The sequence below is a fragment of the Apostichopus japonicus genome, chromosome 3 (assembly GCF_037975245.1).
Source record: "Apostichopus japonicus isolate 1M-3 chromosome 3, ASM3797524v1, whole genome shotgun sequence".
Classification (NCBI taxonomy): Eukaryota; Metazoa; Echinodermata; class Holothuroidea; order Aspidochirotida; family Stichopodidae; genus Apostichopus; species Apostichopus japonicus.
The window spans coordinates 13,843,465-13,861,739 of NC_092563.1; the positions used below are offsets into that span (position 1 = coordinate 13,843,465).

An 18,275-nucleotide genomic window follows, 5' to 3' on the forward strand; every position below is an offset into this window, starting at 1 on the left:
TCAGAGCAGTATTCACGGTTTTGTTGTATTTCATATTTCATAAAACGATTGTAATTTAAATAAATGAAATAACAAAAAGGAAAGATTTCAAATTCCCGAAAAAGGAATGAACAAACAAAAGACATTTATAAAACTTGCCAAAAAAAGCATTCTTGTTGAACAATTGTCCTGATGAGTCATCGGTACAAAACTATGCTGACGAAACAGACGGAATAACAGAGGGCTTTTATGTTGAATATATTAAACCTTCAGACCATCCTATATTGAGCTTTAGAGAGGTATCTTTGCATTTTATCACCAAATTTCACCAAATCTACACTGAGCGTTACTCAGACAAAAGATAGCAGTTGATCAAATAAACACCCTTTATTATTCAAATTAACATTGCTTAATAGCAAGTTAATATATATATATATATATATATATATATATACTAACACTAAATATTCTAGTTTAGAAAAATCTTTGTTTGGTTTAATATCTGTATTACTCATTTTATGAAAATAGCATTTCAAACATCTGATAATTTTTGTAAACTTTGTCTTTGGGATTTGAAATGAATAGTTAGATTTAGTCAAATAAATTTTGACTAAATTGTTATGGGATTCCATGAAGTATACATCATTTACAGAAAGTAATGCCAAACAGCTGACTTTACAAGATTCAACATTAAGAAGAAGCAAACTGGATCCCAGTTAAATGAGTTGTCAATAATATACCACTGACCCATTTCTACACCGATCCCTCAACATTTTTCAAAGTGGACAAAATATATTTCTTTTAATTTACAAAAATTTTGAATTTTTTTATAATTTTATTGCACATAATTTTGCTCAATATTTGTAACATCATTATTTAACCTTATAACCTTTTTGATCTTTTTTTGCTATTCAGCAATGGAAGCTTCAAATCGTGTCATCTGACAATTTAACTCTCTCCTTTTTACTTGTAAGAAGTTTCGTCTCAACTATTGGTTGCCACCAAACTTTTCTTTCTTTGATTTCAGATGCATCTATTGGCTCTTGACTAGTGTCTAAGGGCTGTTCTTAAACCTTTGAACGATGAGTAGGCTCTTTCTAGGTTTCCTGTCCGTCTTGAGATTAAAGAAATGTTGTTTACAACATGGTAGAAAGTCATGATACCATTTGTTCATTGCAACAAACTATTTGTCACTGTTCCAAATGAAGTAACGTTGGGCCTGATGGTGTTTTGCCTTCCCCATTTTTTTGTTAGTCATCAACTCTTTCTTAGCTAAACCTGCTACATATGTTACTGGTATCAGAGCACCAAGGAATTGTTGGCCCCTCCCCCTAAATACGAAGACTTCCTTCAACCTCTGCTGCTGATAAGTTTGATTCAGCTTTGACAATGCTTGATGCAGGATTTGAATGCGTGAAGTTTACATTATTTATGGACATAGCCCGCAACTTCATGAAGGCATCTTTGAAAAGGTATCCTCCAAGCAATTAGGAAGGGGTGGAGGGGGGTGGATGGTGGAGCTATATTTCTACATATCCACCGACTGCACCACTGTAGTAAGAGCACGAAACACGACGGAGACAGGCGAAATATAAGAAAGGTGTGTAGATTCAAGGCCGTCTGAAATTTAGGCACATGAAAGACAAAATAAGGTATTGAAAAGGAAAAACACAAAAAAGTTGATAATACTGTTATAAATGTGTAAAAGTAAATTGACCTGATATTTTGATCATAGCAGGATCTTCTTCAGAGGTTAAATGACAAGTAACACTAACAGAAGGGACAAAAACATGCAGAGAATACAGACAGGTTAATGAGCATGGTGAACACAAAGAGATATATGTAAGGGGAAGAGTAGACAAGGAATGGAGAGAAGAAAGAAAGAAACCAACAGGGGAAGAGGAGAGGTAGGAGATAAACAGTGGAGGAACAATAAGAGGATTAAGGGAAGGGGGTAGGGAATAACTGGAGAAGGACAACGGCAGAAAGGTGTGAAGAAAAACCTGTCTGTATTCTGTGCATGTTTTTGTCCCTTCTGTTACTGTTACTTGTCATTTGGCCTCTGAAGAAGATCCTGCTAGGATCGAAACGTCAGGCAACTTAACTTACTTTTACACATTCTCTTACACAGGCTCTCTAGTGGATAAAGCAGTTTGCTTACAGTATGATTTTATTTTAACTTTTACAAATGAAAGTATAGCCCAAGGTTTTCTATGTTTGCTATTAAATCCTTCCATTTACTCACTGAGAAGGTGTAATCTTATTCTTCTGACAGTTTGAATACATAGCTCAGTGCAGTATTCCATTAACTCACTGAGGAGGTGTAATCTTATTCTTCTGACAGTTTGAATACATAGCTCAGTGCAGTTTGTATGGTTGTCAGACAGTAGCCTTCTTTCCCAAACAGGTATCTGTGAAAGGAATCAAAGATTAAAACAAAATGGATGCTGTTGAAAGGTTTCCTGCAAGTAATATCTGCAGTAATGTGTACTTCATAACACAGGCTTTGTTAGTGGATCAGGGAGGGGTAAGGGGGAGGGCGATATAACAGCTGGAAGTTTAGACAAACCAAAAAACCTAAAGCATTTCTTGCACATTTCAATGGATATTTCGTTTTGAAGTGTTACCAACAATTTGAGCCATTGAAATAGCTTCTCATCACCAATTGGTCTATAGAATAGGTCAAGTAAAATTTGAAAAAAAGTAACAAGTTCTAATTTTAACATTGACCAATATTTCCATACCTCAGTATCTCAAACTATGTTCACTTCAGTGGAGTATTAATGACATAATGATACAACTTTTTCTGTGTGCTAAATGCCATTTTTGTGGTTCCTCAACAGATGGCTAGAGTGAATTTTTACAGTGCTATTGTAGTTTTTTATAAATTTTATTATTTCATCTATAAGCTGCTTCATGATTAGTTTTAATACATAAGACAAATGACGGTCCACAGCTAATCTGAATTATGCCTCATGTTCCAAATATTCTTCAATGCTTTTGGAAAAGCAACTTTCTCAGACAAAAAAAAAAGTCTTCTACAGTGAGCATATTCATTCCAATTTGAGAATGTTTAACTAAATATGAAATAATTCTCCTGCAGCCTTACCGTATGGATAGCGTGAAAATGACACAAAAATTTCTTACCCTTCTTGTATAAACATCTCCATGGCATTCACTTCAGAAACTATTGTGGGCAGACCAGACTTGAGAAGAACGAAACTCAGAATCGGTAGTAGGTCGTCGCAACCACTGGCGAAGAAAAAGATACAGTACTGTACATAAAAGCATCAGAGATCGACTGAGGGAAAATATCAAGATTCTAAACAAGAAAGGGCACCTTTCATTTTGGAAAATATTTCCTTCTGTTGTGTCAACAAAATGGCTCTCTCAGAAATGCTCCTCTATTCCCCTAACCCCCCTCCTCCCCCATCCCCTAAACCCCTTCCCCCTCCCCATCACCTAAAACCTCCCTTCCCTTCATCTACTCCTACCCTGGTCCCCGTCCTCTGTTGGCAGTTTGTAATAACTTAATGGCCAAAACACATGGCATTTTACTTACACGGTCACATGTTTACTTTGGCCATCTGTCTCATAGTGTTGGTTAACGCACTGGATTACCCCACTGGAAACACGCACTGAGAAAATAAAGTGCACAGTATGGATAAGTATTCTAGCTACCTTAGGGGGAATATTACACATTCTTTTGGCAGTGCCTGGGAAGCATGATAAACAAGAAATAATATCCAATAAGCAAGAGTGTACAACACTATAAATATTATTATCTCAGAGTTAGAAGGCCTGACCTTTCAACCCTAGCAGCATCTTCATAGAGGCTCTGATATATTTACCTACACAGGCTTTTGCAGTAGACCAGGAGTTTGCTGACACTTTCATCTGCATTTTCAGAATTGTATTATTAGCTATAGCTCAAGTATATTATTACCTATAGCTCAAGTTTAGTATTAGCTATAGCTCAAGTATAGTTAGAGCTATAGCTCAAGTTTAGTATATTATAGCTCAAGTTTAGTATTAACTTATGCTCAAGTTTAGTATATTATAGCTCAAGTTTAGTATTAACTTATGCTCAAGTTTAGTATAGCTATAGCTCAAGTTTAGTATTAACTATAGTTCAAGCTTAGTATTAGATATAGCACAAGTATATTATTAGCTATAACTCAAGTATATTATTAGCTATAGCTATAGCTCAAGTATATTATTACCTATAGCTCAAGTTTAGTATTAGCTATAGCTCAAGTATAGTTATAGCTATAGCTCAAGTTTAGTATTAATTATAGTTCAAGTTTAGTATTAACTTATGCTCAAGTTTAGTATATTATAGCTCAAGTTTTGTATTAACTTATGCTCAAGTTTAGTATAGCTATAGCTCAAGTTTAGTATTAACTATAGTTCAAGTTTAGTATTAGATATAGCTCAAGTATATTATTAGCTATAACTCAAGTATATTATTAGCTATAGCTCAAGTATATTATTAGCTATAGCTCAAGTATATTATTAGCTATAGCTCAAGTATATTATTAGCTATAGCTCAAGTATAGTATTAGCTATAACTCAAGTATATTATTAGCTATAGCTCAAGTATTTATTAGCTATAGCTCAAGTATATCATTAGTTATAATTCAAGTATAATATTAGCTATAGCTCAAGTATAGTATTAACTATAGCTCAAGTATATTATTAGCTATAGCTCAAGTTTATTATTAGCTATAACTCAGTATATTATTAGCTATAGCTCAAGTATATTATTAGCTATAACTCAGTATATTATTAGCTATAGCACAAGTATGTTATTCGCTATAGCTCAGATTTAATATTAGCTATAGCTCAAGTATAGTATTAGCTATAGCTCAAGTATAGTATTAGCTATTGCTCAAGTATAGTATAAGATATAGCTCAGGTTTAATATTAGCTATAGCTCAAGTATAGTATTAGCTATAGCTCAAGTACAGTATAAGATATAGCTCAGGTTTAATATTAGCTATAGCTCAAGTATATTAGCTATAGCTCAAGTACAGTATAAGATATAGCTCAGGTTTAATATTAGCTATAGCTCAAGTATATTATTAGCTATAACTCAAGTATATTATTAGCTATAACTCAAGTATAGTATTAGCAATAACTCAGTATATTATTAGCTTTAACTCAAGTATATTATTAGCTATAGCTCAAGTATAGTATTAGCTATAACTCAAGTATAGTATTAGCAATAACTCAGTATATTATTAGCTTTAACTCAGTATATTATTAGCTATAGCTCAAGTTTAGTATTAACTTATGCTCAAGTTTAGTATAGCTATAGTTCAAGCTTAGTATTAGATATAGCACAAGTATATTATTAGCTATAACTCAAGTATATTATTAGCTATAGCTCAAGTATATTATTAGCTATAGCTCAAGTTTAGTAATTAGATATAGCTCAAGTATATTATTAGCTATAACTCAAGTATATTATTAGCTATAGCTCAAGTATAGTATCAGCTCGAGTAAAAAACACAACATCAAAAACATGAGGCCATGGGAAAAGATATTCAGAAAGAATGATTGTTTTCTCCTTGGAAACCTGCCAAAATAGGACAAAATGCAATCAAAAGTCAAATTATTCAGCTATTCAGAAAGAATGATTTTTCACGCTGTGGTTTTTCAAATGAACTATTTTTGGAAGAAACAACAAAGGAAACCAAAGAATATTAGACAAAGGACGACGGGTTTTGTTAAACTTGAACAAAAGAGCAAAAAAACGCTGATTATTGAAAAGAAACGATAGGCTTGATAGGGGATGTAAATGAATTAGGGGGAAAAACACCAATCACATGGAATGTCCCTTTGTTCCTTTGTTGTTTTATTGCAAGTTATTGAATATTCTAAAGGGTCTTACGGTAGCTATAGCAGGAATCCAGTCAATAACATATATAAAACCAAAATAGTTTTATTGAAATTTGCCTTTGATGTTTTGATGATTCATATCCCAGTAAAGATGTGACCTTGTATTGGTCATTTTTTCCCAAAAAATCTACATTTTTAATTAGATGTACTTTATATATATCAAAACCAAGATGTGTCAATGACTGAGTCACATGTCTCACTCATATTCAGTTACGTGAGGAGATAAATAGTCTCAGATGTTGTATACTTAAAACAAAAACAAGGAAAAAAACATTACTTATCAGAGAAAAAAATCCATTCTAAAGTCTTTGTCTGATGCAGTTCATATATTGAGCCAGTGTGTCCTTATTCGAAACTGAAATTGTATATATAAAAATAGTGGGCTCGAATTTAATGAACGAAAATGAACGAATAGGGTTTGTAGAAACACAATCAGTCGGTTTTATATCAAACGTGGTAGCTTGATCCCAAAGAGAAAACATCACAAGGATGGATCATGACCACATCATTTACCTAATATCGAATAGTAAGATCCACCAAAGAGTAGATTAATATAATTAATGTCGAACTGAAATGACCCTCTTATATATTCACAGTGCTGTGTGCACCAACCACATTGACAAGTCAGAGACTACCAGATTTGATTTTGTCATCCTTTCCCCAGCCCCCTCCTCTGCCACCAATGCCCCCCTCCTCCCCTTCCTTCCCCCTACAGTATGGCTGGGATACACCTCTCTAGTAGGCATCACCACCAATATGAACTGTCAAGATATTGTTTGCTTTGTCCAGCCACATATGTACACTATTAATATGACTTCTTTAAATGGTGTACCTTCTACCGCAGTACCCAAACATCATTGCCTCATATGTCCTTTCTAAAATATCATTTGAAACTCGCTTCATATATCAAACTCAATCTGTTAAAATGAATGCCAAAGACTTTGATCGTTCCAAATGAAGAGTAAACGTATAGTTACCCAAGCATTCCAATTTATCGGCAGGGCAGTCCAACTTTGCCAGTTCCAGTACTTCCTCCACGATGGGGTAGTACGGGTAGGGCTCAGTCGACGGTGTCGAGCTACCTTCCGACTTGAGACAAAATTTCTCACTGATGCCGATATGTTCTGGCAGGGCATGGAGGTATCTCGTCATGGCAGTCGCTACTTGGACTTCCTTGTCATTATTTATCCTCCTGAGGAGAAAACACAGAATAAATAAACAAAATCAATTCTTGGCTCTTCATTGGACAGTTTTATGTAATAGTTATTTAATGAAATAATGTTAATATTTACAAATGCAGGAAAAAACTGTTTTAAGCGGTTCCCACGAAATCACTCGAAATGACGCAACAACAATAAAATGTTATATAACTGCATACTGATCTATTGCTGGTGTAAGGGAGACAAATTTCATTAAATGGTGGTCGGACAAACTATGATGTTTTGCACAAATGGTGGTCAGACTATGGTGGTTTGAACTAGTGGTTATTACAAATTAACTTGCTACATCAGCTAATCTATAACGTTAATACTAAAACTATAAACAAGTGGTTTTTACAAAGGCAAATATTTGTAGCTTTTGACAGAAGTCGCACCTTATGTTACCATTGACTGAGGTTCTATGATTAAGGTTTTGAACACCAACAGATTGATATGTAAATAGAAAAACCTTGTAAGTAGAATCAAAATATCTATTTCAAATAACTTGTGCCGGTTAAATTTTAAACTGGCTATTGGGTTCCTTTCAACTTTACCCACCTGCTGCATGATCAAAGACCAAAAATTTGACTGTATTCCTCACTCTAGAAAATTTGTACAAATTTGCTTTTTTTTTGCAATACTTTGTGACAACTTATCATCTGCTAGGTGAATGCTTCATTTCATAACAATGTGTGGACTAAAGTGAACACATTTTAGTGTGAACACACACTAAAGTGAACACACTAAAGTGAACACACTAAAGTGAACACACTAAAGTGAACACACTAAAGTGAACAGTTAGAGGTACCTTTTACCTTTACAAGACCAGTTTAAAACCACAAGATTATTGCAAATTCAACACAAACTGCAGCTTTAACACAGCTTCTGTCTTTGGTCAGCCGCTTGTTAACAATTTTACCAACCAAAATGACTATGACTAAAAAAAAGTGAATGTAAAATAGTTCAACTAGGACAATTACTCAGGATATTTTTTTTTCACAAATAAAATAGAAAATGAATGAGTAATATCATGAATTTGATTTGACAAACCGTGTCCCATTAATTATACACTTTTCCAAACTTTTAATAACTGCATTTTTGTAAATTAAGTGATAAAATTTATATAAATATTTTCCCAGCCCTATTTTTTTTTTTGGGGGGGGGGTTTGTTTCTTTGAAATGAACCTGGATACGTGAAACAAATATAGATTTACTGTGATAGGCTTGTAGTGTTAAATTTTATGAAACATTTGAAACAACAACTTTGACAAGCTTCCTTGAAAGAGAGAACTTTATATTGTTAAAGAATGCAGTTTCAAATACCTGAAGAAACTAAACAGTGATGGCCAAACACCAGGAAAGAAATGACACTCAATGATAGTCAGACATTGTTCCTTAGCAACCGCACTAGCCAGCTCTTCATATACTGTCACCAATAGACTCACAAGCTTCTCTGTCAACGAAAAAAAAGAACGGAAAAATTCTGAAAAAAAGAGGGCAGAGTTAAATATTGGCTGGAACAGCATTCCAAGACCTGACTTCAAAGTCGCAGCTTAGTTGGTACCTAGCTCACTGTATCTGCACACGCAAAAGGAAATCTGACAAAAATCTTTACACATTATTTCTTTTTATTTACTAATATTCTTCAAATGACGTCATTGAATATTTTCAATAGCATCTACCTGGGGCATCATTTTAATCCTGTGTTGTTTCCATAGCTTACCGAGAACAATGTCTGTAAATATTTCAATCAAGAGAATGTTGCTTTATATGAATGTTTATGAAAACGTGAACCCACCGACCATCTGTTTGATCTCTTTGGAAATATTCTCCATATGTCTCTCCATGGCTTCCGCTTGTAACCTCTTGACCTTCTCTTCTTCGGACTCTTCTCGTTCAGATTTCTCGTTCGCACTTCCACCCACTTCCTCTGGCAGCGTCACATTATCGTCTGTTCCATCGACATCATTACTGCTGTCGGTGCTCACTCTTAATGTTGCTATTTCAGTACCTGAAATCTCTCCTAGACTAGTTGTTGCGTTAGCTTCTAAATCGTTTTCTTCTCCCTCTCCATCTGATGAATATTCATCATGACATGAAGATTCATCTAGATTCTGATTGGCTGGATCCAGAGTCATATCAGCAGCAGTCTTTAAATCACTCCTAACTTCCTCGACAACACCCTTAAACTTCTCGACGACACTTGCTGGGGTCTCCTCCTCCTCTTCTTCTTCCATCGACATTCCTTCTTCTCTTTGAACTTTGACCTCCCTCTTTTCACCTTGCATATGATAAGCCAGTCCCATGTCATCGGAACTTTCGTCAATCAACTCTTCAATTAATTCCTCAAACATTTCGTCCCCCTCCCATGAAACAATGTCTTGGCCGACATCTCGTAGCATTTCCTCGTATCTCTCGGAGCTTCTAAATGTCAGGAGTCTTGCCATGAAATCATCGCTAAATATAGGTCCTTTCGGTTTAGTTTCCTCAAAGCTATCTGCATTGATAACCTTCCTCCCTGTGTTGAAGAAAAGTTTCATTTGTTTTTATTCACTTAAATATTTTAAAATTAAAAATATAAATTTTCAGACAATAAATTGCATTTCCAGCTTTACAACCTTTATCACTTCAGAACTTAGTCTCAAGTTGTCGATCTTAGATCAGTTCTAACATTTTGTCACCTTCAACGAGTGTTAATTAGCATAAACTTATTAAAATAATTGTCCCAGACAAACCTTTTTACTCATCACACACCACAAACAAAAGCACTGAATTAAAGTAATTAAAGTATTAAATTAAAGTAAATTAAAGTAACTAACGTAATTAAAGTTCCATATCTTTACTATAATTTAAGAAGGAGATTCCACTTTCCAACAGATGAACCGATTGAAATAAGTGCAGTTACATACAAACACACTTGAACACCAAGAACGATTGTTGATATGTCGCATTGATACAAGGAATTGGGAGTGTTAGCTGAGAGTGTTAGCTCAGTGGTTAACGCCGGTGCCTTTCAATCATTAATGAATGTCGTCCAGTTACAGAGTTGTTGACAATTGACAATTCATAGTCATGGATGTTAAATATGAATCTTAGAGACTGACTTTGGTCAGCCTGCGGCTTTGATAAGCTAATGATAGCTTCATCGCGAGTTCCTGCTTGCAGGAGGATCTAAAATACAATTGTCAGAAAACTTGAGAACAGCCAGAATCCCACTTTCAAAACAAAGAGAAACACTTTGCCTCTAGACCTACAAAACATTACAAATAGCAGTCCAATCTAATTTTTTTGGCATATTTAGCAGCCTACCAGAAAGTTCTAAGATGGTAACATCCTGTAATGGAACTCTCACATCATCGTTGCTGTAGTCCATTGTAAGCGGTTCGAGTTTTCCACAGATGACTCCCTGGTAATGCTGGAGCAGCTGAGAGAACGGATGAGTTTGATCCTTGACGATGTCTTTAATCAGATCCTGGATGGCGTTGGTGTCTTTAGGCGATGCCCGCAACCTCTCGTGTTGCTCCTGAATCCATAGCTTTGTGTGTGATAGAATAATCAATGATATTGCAAAATACACATAAAGAGATGGTGTTAACTCATGATGCAGATCGAAAATTAAATCAATCAAAGAATCAAACTTTATGAAACGAAAGGTTGTGTTTACATTATACTGTAATAAAATAATGTTACTAGGAGCCTAATGACTATGATATGAAACTTGCACACAATCCATAGCTTTGTGGGTTTAAATAGAACAAATCAATGCTATTGCAAAATACACATAAAGAGATGGTATTACCTCAAGATGCAGTTCGAATCAATCAAACTTTATTAAAAGAAAGGCCTTGGTGATCATCGTCCTTAAGCAAGACTGATTTATAACGGAGGAAATTGTTTTGGAAAAAATGTCAATTCCTCAAATCGTGTTTACATTATACCGTCATAAAATAATGTTACTAGGAGCCTAATGACTATGATATGAAACTTGCACACAATTATGACTTTAAAAATTTACAGCAAAAATATTCTTCTTCTTTTTTTAAAATTTAGAACAGCCTCCACCGGGATTCGAACCCGGGCCTCCCGCTTTATACGCGGACACCCTAACAAACTAGGCTATGGACGCTGATTGTATGTCCAGAGGTTCAAAACCGGTAAGGATGGTCGCAATTCCACTGTAAGCTTTTGTCACCTGTATCAAACAATACTAGTTCTGTGTTTGGTGACATACTTGCCTTACTCTAGAGATCAAACACGATTCTAACCAACTCGAAGTAATTTGTGATTCCTAAAGCCGGATCTCGAAAGGGATACTTTAAACAGGCTTTTGTTCATGAAATGGAGGTAAACGACAAAGGCAAATGAATATTTGCCATAGATCTTTAAATCTTGAAACTTACATTGTGGTTCTCGTATTCAAGTATTTGAACATAGGCTTTGTGCAGTTCCACGTCGTCTCTAGACAGACCGCCGCTCTTTGAAAACTTCTCTGCTGCAAGTCTCTCCAGCTGTTCATGTCTTTCCCTGATTTTTCTTGCCAACTGAGCAAATAATTTCGCGTAAAGAACAAAATTAGAAGTGAACCAGCACAATCATTTCTGGGATTATAGTATAAGTAATAGTTTTATATAAAATTATAAATTATTTTTAATTTGAGAGTCTTCAGGAGACAGATAGCCAAGAGACTACTCACCTGTTTTTCTCTCTCCCTGGCTATAGCCATGTTCTCCATGAGCCTCCTTTGAAAGGTCAAATTCTGAGGACAAAAATAAAATGTAACTGAAGACAAGCCTCATTTGTAACACCTCTCACTCTGCTAATATCTTGAGTGTTACAGTAAATATAGAGTAACTTTTAGTTGCATTAATGTCATAACATTAATAATGTTTCCCCCCCCCCCATCACTCCTCTTCTCATAGCTCTCTTCCACCCATTTTTCTCCACACCTTTCTGTCTTTGTCCTTCTCCAGTTTATTCCCTACCCCCTTCCCTTAATCCTCTCTTTGTCCCTCCACTGTTTACCTCCTACCTCTCCTCTTCCCCTGCTGGTTTCATTCTTTCTTCTCTCCATCCCTTGTCTACTAATCCCCTTACATCTATCTCTTAGTGTTCACCATGCTCATTAACCTGTCTGTATTCTGTGAGTGTGTTTGTCCTTTCTGTTACTGTTACTTGTCATTTAGCCTTTGAAGAAGATCCTGCTAGGATCGAAACGTAAGGCCAACTTACTTTTACACATTCTCTTACACAGGCTCTCTAGTGGATAAGCAGTTTGCTAACAGTTTTATGTTATTTTTATTTTAACATTAATAATATTATTTATAATAGTTCAAAGAGCAGGAGAGTACTATCTGACTGAATTCTAAAGAAGTCAATGCAGCTGGATCTGACATTTTGTTTGAGTTTTAGAATAATTTAGTTTCCTTTATCGTCTAAACATATTTACAATCGGATTGAATCTGACAATCTAATTTTTATGTACTTACAACTGCAGATTGATTCTTAGATCCTGCTATCCTCTTCAACCTAGCAGAATATGCTACCATCAAGACTCTGTTTTCTCTGTAGGCTTTTTCCATCGGGCTTAACTGGTCATAGCTAGAAAATCAAGAGCGATACAGAAATTGTTATAAAGATTACAAATGTAAGACACAAACTGCTTGAGAGCTGCAGGGCACAATATGTAGACAGCATTAGAAATCCCTACACCATTGAAAATTCCAAGGATACAAAGAAATAAGAGACATGATAAAGTAATAAAAATATTTTGTAATCTGTGAGTAATCATATTTCATAATTTAACAAACTTGCTAATTAGTGAAATAAACCAGCAAAAGGAGTTTGTACATAATTTTTTGGGGGCATATGTTTCCAAGAGTAATGAATGTTGAAATGAAAATAAATATCTCTGTTGAGGAAGAGTGTGAACTACCAGTTCCTTTAAAGCTACTATTGCTAAAGTTGACACTGATTAGGTAATAAATACATTTGAGAGAAACTAGTGATTTATAAACACTCCTTATATTATTTTTTGCAGTAGTTGTTGGGTCTCCCGTTCTTGCACCAGTGATAATCATTTAAACATTTCTATTCCTAAGAATATCTGTAATAACTCATGGTACATTCCTCAGTTCTTATTTTTCCTGACTGCCTTTGAGAACGCACAATCACTGTTCATATGGATGCAATTATCATTGCATTTCTATATCAAGGAAACACAAACAGATTTAATGTTCCTTCACACACGAGTCAAAAGCCTAATTGTGACATTATCGAGCCACATGTGCTTCAAGTTGTTATGTTTTTTTCATTTATTACATTAAATTATTTTTCTGTAATGGGGTTGGCTATTGCAAAGGCTAAATCTAAACTAGTTATGACCTGTATGTAGCATTGGTCTTCACTGTCAGCAATGTCAACAATCTAACTTGAACATGGGAAAAGATAAACAAAGAGAAAGTAAAAACTTTTCCATCACATATTTACAACGTGACTCCCCTTCCCCGCACAATTTTTAAATTACTGAAGGTTATCTCCCAAACAGAGCAAGATTTCTCTTTGCTAGTTGGAGGGAGTGGTTCCTTCACAAATATCTCAGTCACAGAAGCTAAAGATTATGGTCATGTTTGTGTCTCCTTTTAAAGGCATTGAAGACTCGCCCCAAACAGTGTTAAAAAGTTAACTTTCCGTTGCTTGCAAGTGAAGTTTTTCTCTTGTCGCTACAAAATGCAGACAGTAATGAAATATGATACCTTGTTATCTTTAGCTGGACCTGAGATGTCCATCGCTGTATCTTTTGTACACTGTGCTATTGGGTATTGACCGCAGCTGTATATACTGACTGTACACTAATGTCTATTTACCCACGGTAGCTAGCTGTGTATATATATATTCTGGGATCGATGGTGGTGTCTAACACTTCTGTTACACTTCATTAGAAACTAGGTCAGATTACCGGCATTAGACGTTTCTTTTTGCACGAGTCTTCACACCCTTTAAAGGTACCTTAAATTGTGTGCTTGGTGGAGTGTGTCTGCCTGTGATGGAGCATGCAAATAATTATCCTCCCTATTAAACTGGAATGGAGTCTCACAAAGGGTGCAGACAAACGTTGCTTCAATCGAAATTGGGGACCGAATTGCTGATTTTATACTTTCGTAAAATATAACCTCATGCCTAAAAAACTCATCTTAATTTCACCTTAAAAAAAAGACAGTACTATCATCATACCTTCTTTTCCTTGACACAACAGTAGAATGTGTCGGAGATGGTGATAAGCCCACTCTAGGAGCTGGTTGATGCTGGTTAGATCTTTTCCCAGGGCTAATAGTGGCCGAATGCGCACTGTCTCTTCTTTGAGAGGGTTGAGGAGGACTAGGGGTATCTGGCAGGTGAGTGGTGGCAGGTGAAGGCTGAGGGGAGGTTACAGTGTTGGCGGTTGGCTGATGCTGATGGACATAGCGAGTGGCTGAAAAGTGATACAAATTGATCAAAGTCAAAAACGATCAGCAGTATAATATGACACTGTTTCAACGAGTTGTGTCATTTGACGTTCATAGCTATTAACTTTCCTGACTCTAGCCAAACCAAGGATTTCATTCACTGTATACAGTATATATCTCTCTAGTGGGAAAAATGTGAACAACCTGGAGGCAAGACTCAGCACAACACTGTCCTCTAACTCAGTTACTTTTATCAGAGGGAAAATGTTTCCAAACATTATGATGTCATCAATGCTTTATAAAGTCTGTTGTTTTTGCATTTCATCACCTAATTACCCACTATCTCAACATTCCCTTTCAATATAGGTTTACCTGATATCACTATGACATACTTTTCCCAAATTGAAAATTGACAATTTTTCTTACTTTTTGAAAGAATTTTTTTATAAACAAGTGATATTGCCAAGCCCAAAATTAAAACAGTATAGGGCTTTACTCACAAAACAGCAAACATATCTCTGTTCTCCCAAAAAAACATTTATTTGATGGCAACTTTTCCTTCCTCATTTTGGAACTGTACTCTGACTGAAGCAAATGTCATGAACCAAGAGGATATGCTAAAACGATTATATAAAGCAGAAGGCTCTGAAGATGATATACTTCCCAGCCAGTTCATTTCATTAAAGTTGGCTAAAACAATGAAATGAAAGTTAGTTATCGGAAACCATTTGCAACATGTCTGGTAGATTTGTTGCCTGTAATTCCAAAGATGACAATTTCTTGAAATAAGATAAAAGATATTCCAGATGGACATAAGAAACTTGAACTCTCTATTATAGAACAAAAAAAATTAAAATATTAAAATAGTGACACTTGAAGATTTGCTAATTGTCATCACACTCCTAATATCTTCATGTCATTCCAGAGAAGGGAGAGTATTTATATGGATATAACTTGTTACTTTGGAATCGCTTGTATTAATCCTGAGCCATACATTTTTTCTGTGGTGTTTCTGAATGCAGTTTAGTGACAATAGGGACACCAAGCGTGAGGACAATAGTTTTTCTTTTCAGAAGCTAACTTGATACCCAGTAGTAACTAACCATAAGAGATACGGTTGTGATGTAATTCCTTCATTCTTAGCAGGTCACTAGCAGCTTTTAAATGATGCTTCACTTTCAGATATTGTCACTAGTTTTAATAAATAATGTACGACATAAAAAACTCTCAAGACCAAACATAATTTACTGAACTTGCATAAATGTGAGAAGCCAGCTAATGTGTAAGGTAACAGTTCTGAAGCATCAGACCTGTATTTATGTTTTAAGTCTTATATTTTATACCGGAAGTTGCTCTTACCTAGTGAACATTGCAGCTCCACTAAACGTTCAGTACATTTCTGAACCAAATTCATCATTTTCTGAGATTCTCCAGATATGAGATTACTGGCCTGGTCTCCAGCAGATATTGCTTTAAAAGAATGATAGAATATTTTCATTTTCAAGGGGGAAAAAAACTTATTGGTGTCACAAAACAGCTTGACATTCTTGTTCAAAATTCAAAACATCTCAATGCAACAATACCTGATCTATGTTTGCCATGAATACATGAGTATGTTAAATGAAAATTTTTCTGTGGTATTGATATAATAAACAGAAACCTGGGATGGTGATTTTTTATTTAAAAACTAAACTTATAAAATAAGATTTCTTAATTATTTAATCAATTTGGTGATCTTTTTATTAATAATGATAATTACTGCCAATTAATGTACTTGCTTGAACAATTCCATGTGAAATAAATGGTTATGCAAAGTTAGTTCTGTTTCTCTATTGACTTCAGTGATTTAAGAAAAGAAAAGAAAAATTAAAGTAATCTACTTAATTTCACAATTTTAATAATTCTTGCCCATTATAACTTACTTTTCATCTTGGCTTCCTCACATAATGATCCTGATATAAACTGAAGACAGCTGAGATATTCAATATACGCTTCCTAGAATAAATAAAATATCAATGTTTACAATGAGTAGATTGTATTTCCATGGAAAAATCTTTAATATATGTGAAAAGGCAATTTGCACAAGTTTTTCTTAATATAAAAATCAACTTCATATTTATGGTACAGTACTATTACTGTAAGGTATCATATAGAGCTATTTGGAGACTCTACCTGACCTGAAGATTCTACCCAGTATGTTAAAGGTTATCAGTATATCCACCCCTTCCAAGAAAAGAAATTGTGTGGTAAAAATTCTTAGAATTGATCAAAAGTACTTTCTCAGATGTTGACCTTCCAAATAAATATTTTTAAATGGCTCAATTGTTCCCTAAAATGTCTAGATGAGGGGAAATGCCTTAAGGCTGGTTAGAAAACAGATGTTAGTGATCATATTTTGACATCAAATATGGGAAATGTTACTGATAACCTTTACCTAGTACTGTCACATCGTGCTATCATTTTGCTAGAATATCCTACAGTTCTTTGATCTTACAATGATAGTTACACAATCATTACCTGGTTTTGGCCCTTTTCATCAAGCTTCATAGCCTTGACAAAACATTTCATGGCCCCTTTAAGATTCAGTGTTTGAGCTGCAGATGCCATTGTGAGAAAACCCACATCAATACCAGGGTTTCTGTGGTAGCAATACTACTTGAGGATGATATGGTACCTGTAATAAATGACCTGTAAAAATCAATATATACTTTAGGATAAGGCTAGGTCTGACTTGTAAAGTGGTGTGCTTTTGATGTTGCTATGTTTAGGTGTTGGCCAAGTTGGGAGCAATGTTCTTTTTATTTAGTGATCCATAACCTGATTTAATTAATCCATAACACACAGTTAGAAATAGGCCTACAGTACTGTTAATGCCAAAAGATTGTAAATTTGACTTTATACAAAAGCACCAATAAGAATTGATTACTATATCAGTAAAGTGGCTATGTATTAAATTTTCATACAGTCAGCAATTATGATGGTAGGCCTATGCTACTGTTGCCATACTAAAAACAAAAGCACAAATTATAAATGTTCTTTTAAATAGTTTGTGGTAAAAGCTTGGAGATCCGTTTGATTTTGCTTTTAGTTTTATGCATCAGCTATGCAATTCAATTGTGTTTTGATCAGATTATGCCAGAAATACATTAGGCCTACAGTAATTTAGATTTGAACTTACAGCAACAGTTGGAATTCATTACTAGCCTTTATAAAATTATAGTGCCTAGGCTAGGCCTATATACACTATATTGTAATTAGGTTGCAAGTGAAATTTGTACATGCATCATAAATTGCTGTAATATTCCAGTATATACAGATCGACTGCAACTATTTGAATTTAAGAGCCGAGCGCTATCGCTGTATTGCTGCGACGTTTTGGACGAGAAACGTAAATACTACCCATCTACTTGCTGGTGCTACAGTAGGCCAACACTACATCATATTTAATTTCACAAGTTCGTGGAACTACTACGAGTCAAACTTTGATTGCACCTCGTAATGTAGCACAGCGTAATCTAACACAGGCTACCTTTGGAAACTTGTGACTTCACTTTCATGGGTCTTACTATAAGTCACCGGAATATCTTCATATAAACACAATAGAAACATCCATTTAGCGCATAAATACATCAACTTGATCGAGGAATTGAGCGAATTTGATGTTTTTTCTACGAAGGAGAATTTGGGTGCACAGCGGTAAGTTTGGCTTTACTCGATCACTCGTGGTATGATATCGGTATTATTATGTAAC

The 18,275-nt window shown here is 35.0% G+C and overlaps 1 protein-coding gene across 10 annotated transcripts; it reads right to left on the reverse strand.

Moving 5' to 3' along the window:
* Positions 1-18,225, reverse strand: LOC139963905 (VPS9 domain-containing protein 1-like). 10 transcript variants are annotated; one of them, XM_071965201.1, is made up of 16 exons: positions 18,054-18,191; positions 17,042-17,212; positions 16,447-16,519; positions 15,884-15,994; positions 14,313-14,550; positions 12,569-12,680; positions 11,776-11,838; positions 11,483-11,623; positions 10,392-10,617; positions 8,881-9,600; positions 8,406-8,535; positions 6,861-7,075; positions 3,542-3,617; positions 3,127-3,231; positions 2,294-2,390; positions 1-1,093 (listed from the first exon to the last, which is right to left on the reverse strand). In XM_071965201.1, exons 2-15 carry the CDS (start codon positions 17,129-17,131, stop codon positions 2,309-2,311), a joined length of 2,382 nt encoding a protein of 793 aa, XP_071821302.1. In that variant the 5' UTR covers positions 17,132-17,212; positions 18,054-18,191; the 3' UTR covers positions 1-1,093; positions 2,294-2,308. The 10 variants fall into 10 exon arrangements, with proteins under 10 accessions (XP_071821302.1, XP_071821283.1, XP_071821251.1 ...); XM_071965182.1 differs by having other exon boundaries at positions 1-2,390; positions 17,042-17,198; positions 18,091-18,225; XM_071965150.1 differs by having other exon boundaries at positions 1-2,390; positions 18,091-18,225.
* Between the last annotated feature and the right edge of the window lie 50 nt (positions 18,226-18,275).

Excerpts from the sequence above, each read along its gene's own strand:
- LOC139963905 (XM_071965182.1), bottom strand. The coding sequence starts at position 17,131 with ATGGCATCTGCAGCTCAAACACTGAATCTTAAAGGGGCCATGAAATGT. Across the intron at positions 14,551-15,883 it reads GGAGCTGCAATGTTCACTAG|CCACTCGCTATGTCCATCAG; the intron begins GTAAGAGCAACT and ends ATCACTTTTCAG. Across the intron at positions 3,232-3,541 it reads CAAAGTAAACATGTGACCGT|TGGTTGCGACGACCTACTAC; the intron begins GTAAGTAAAATG and ends TTTCTTCGCCAG.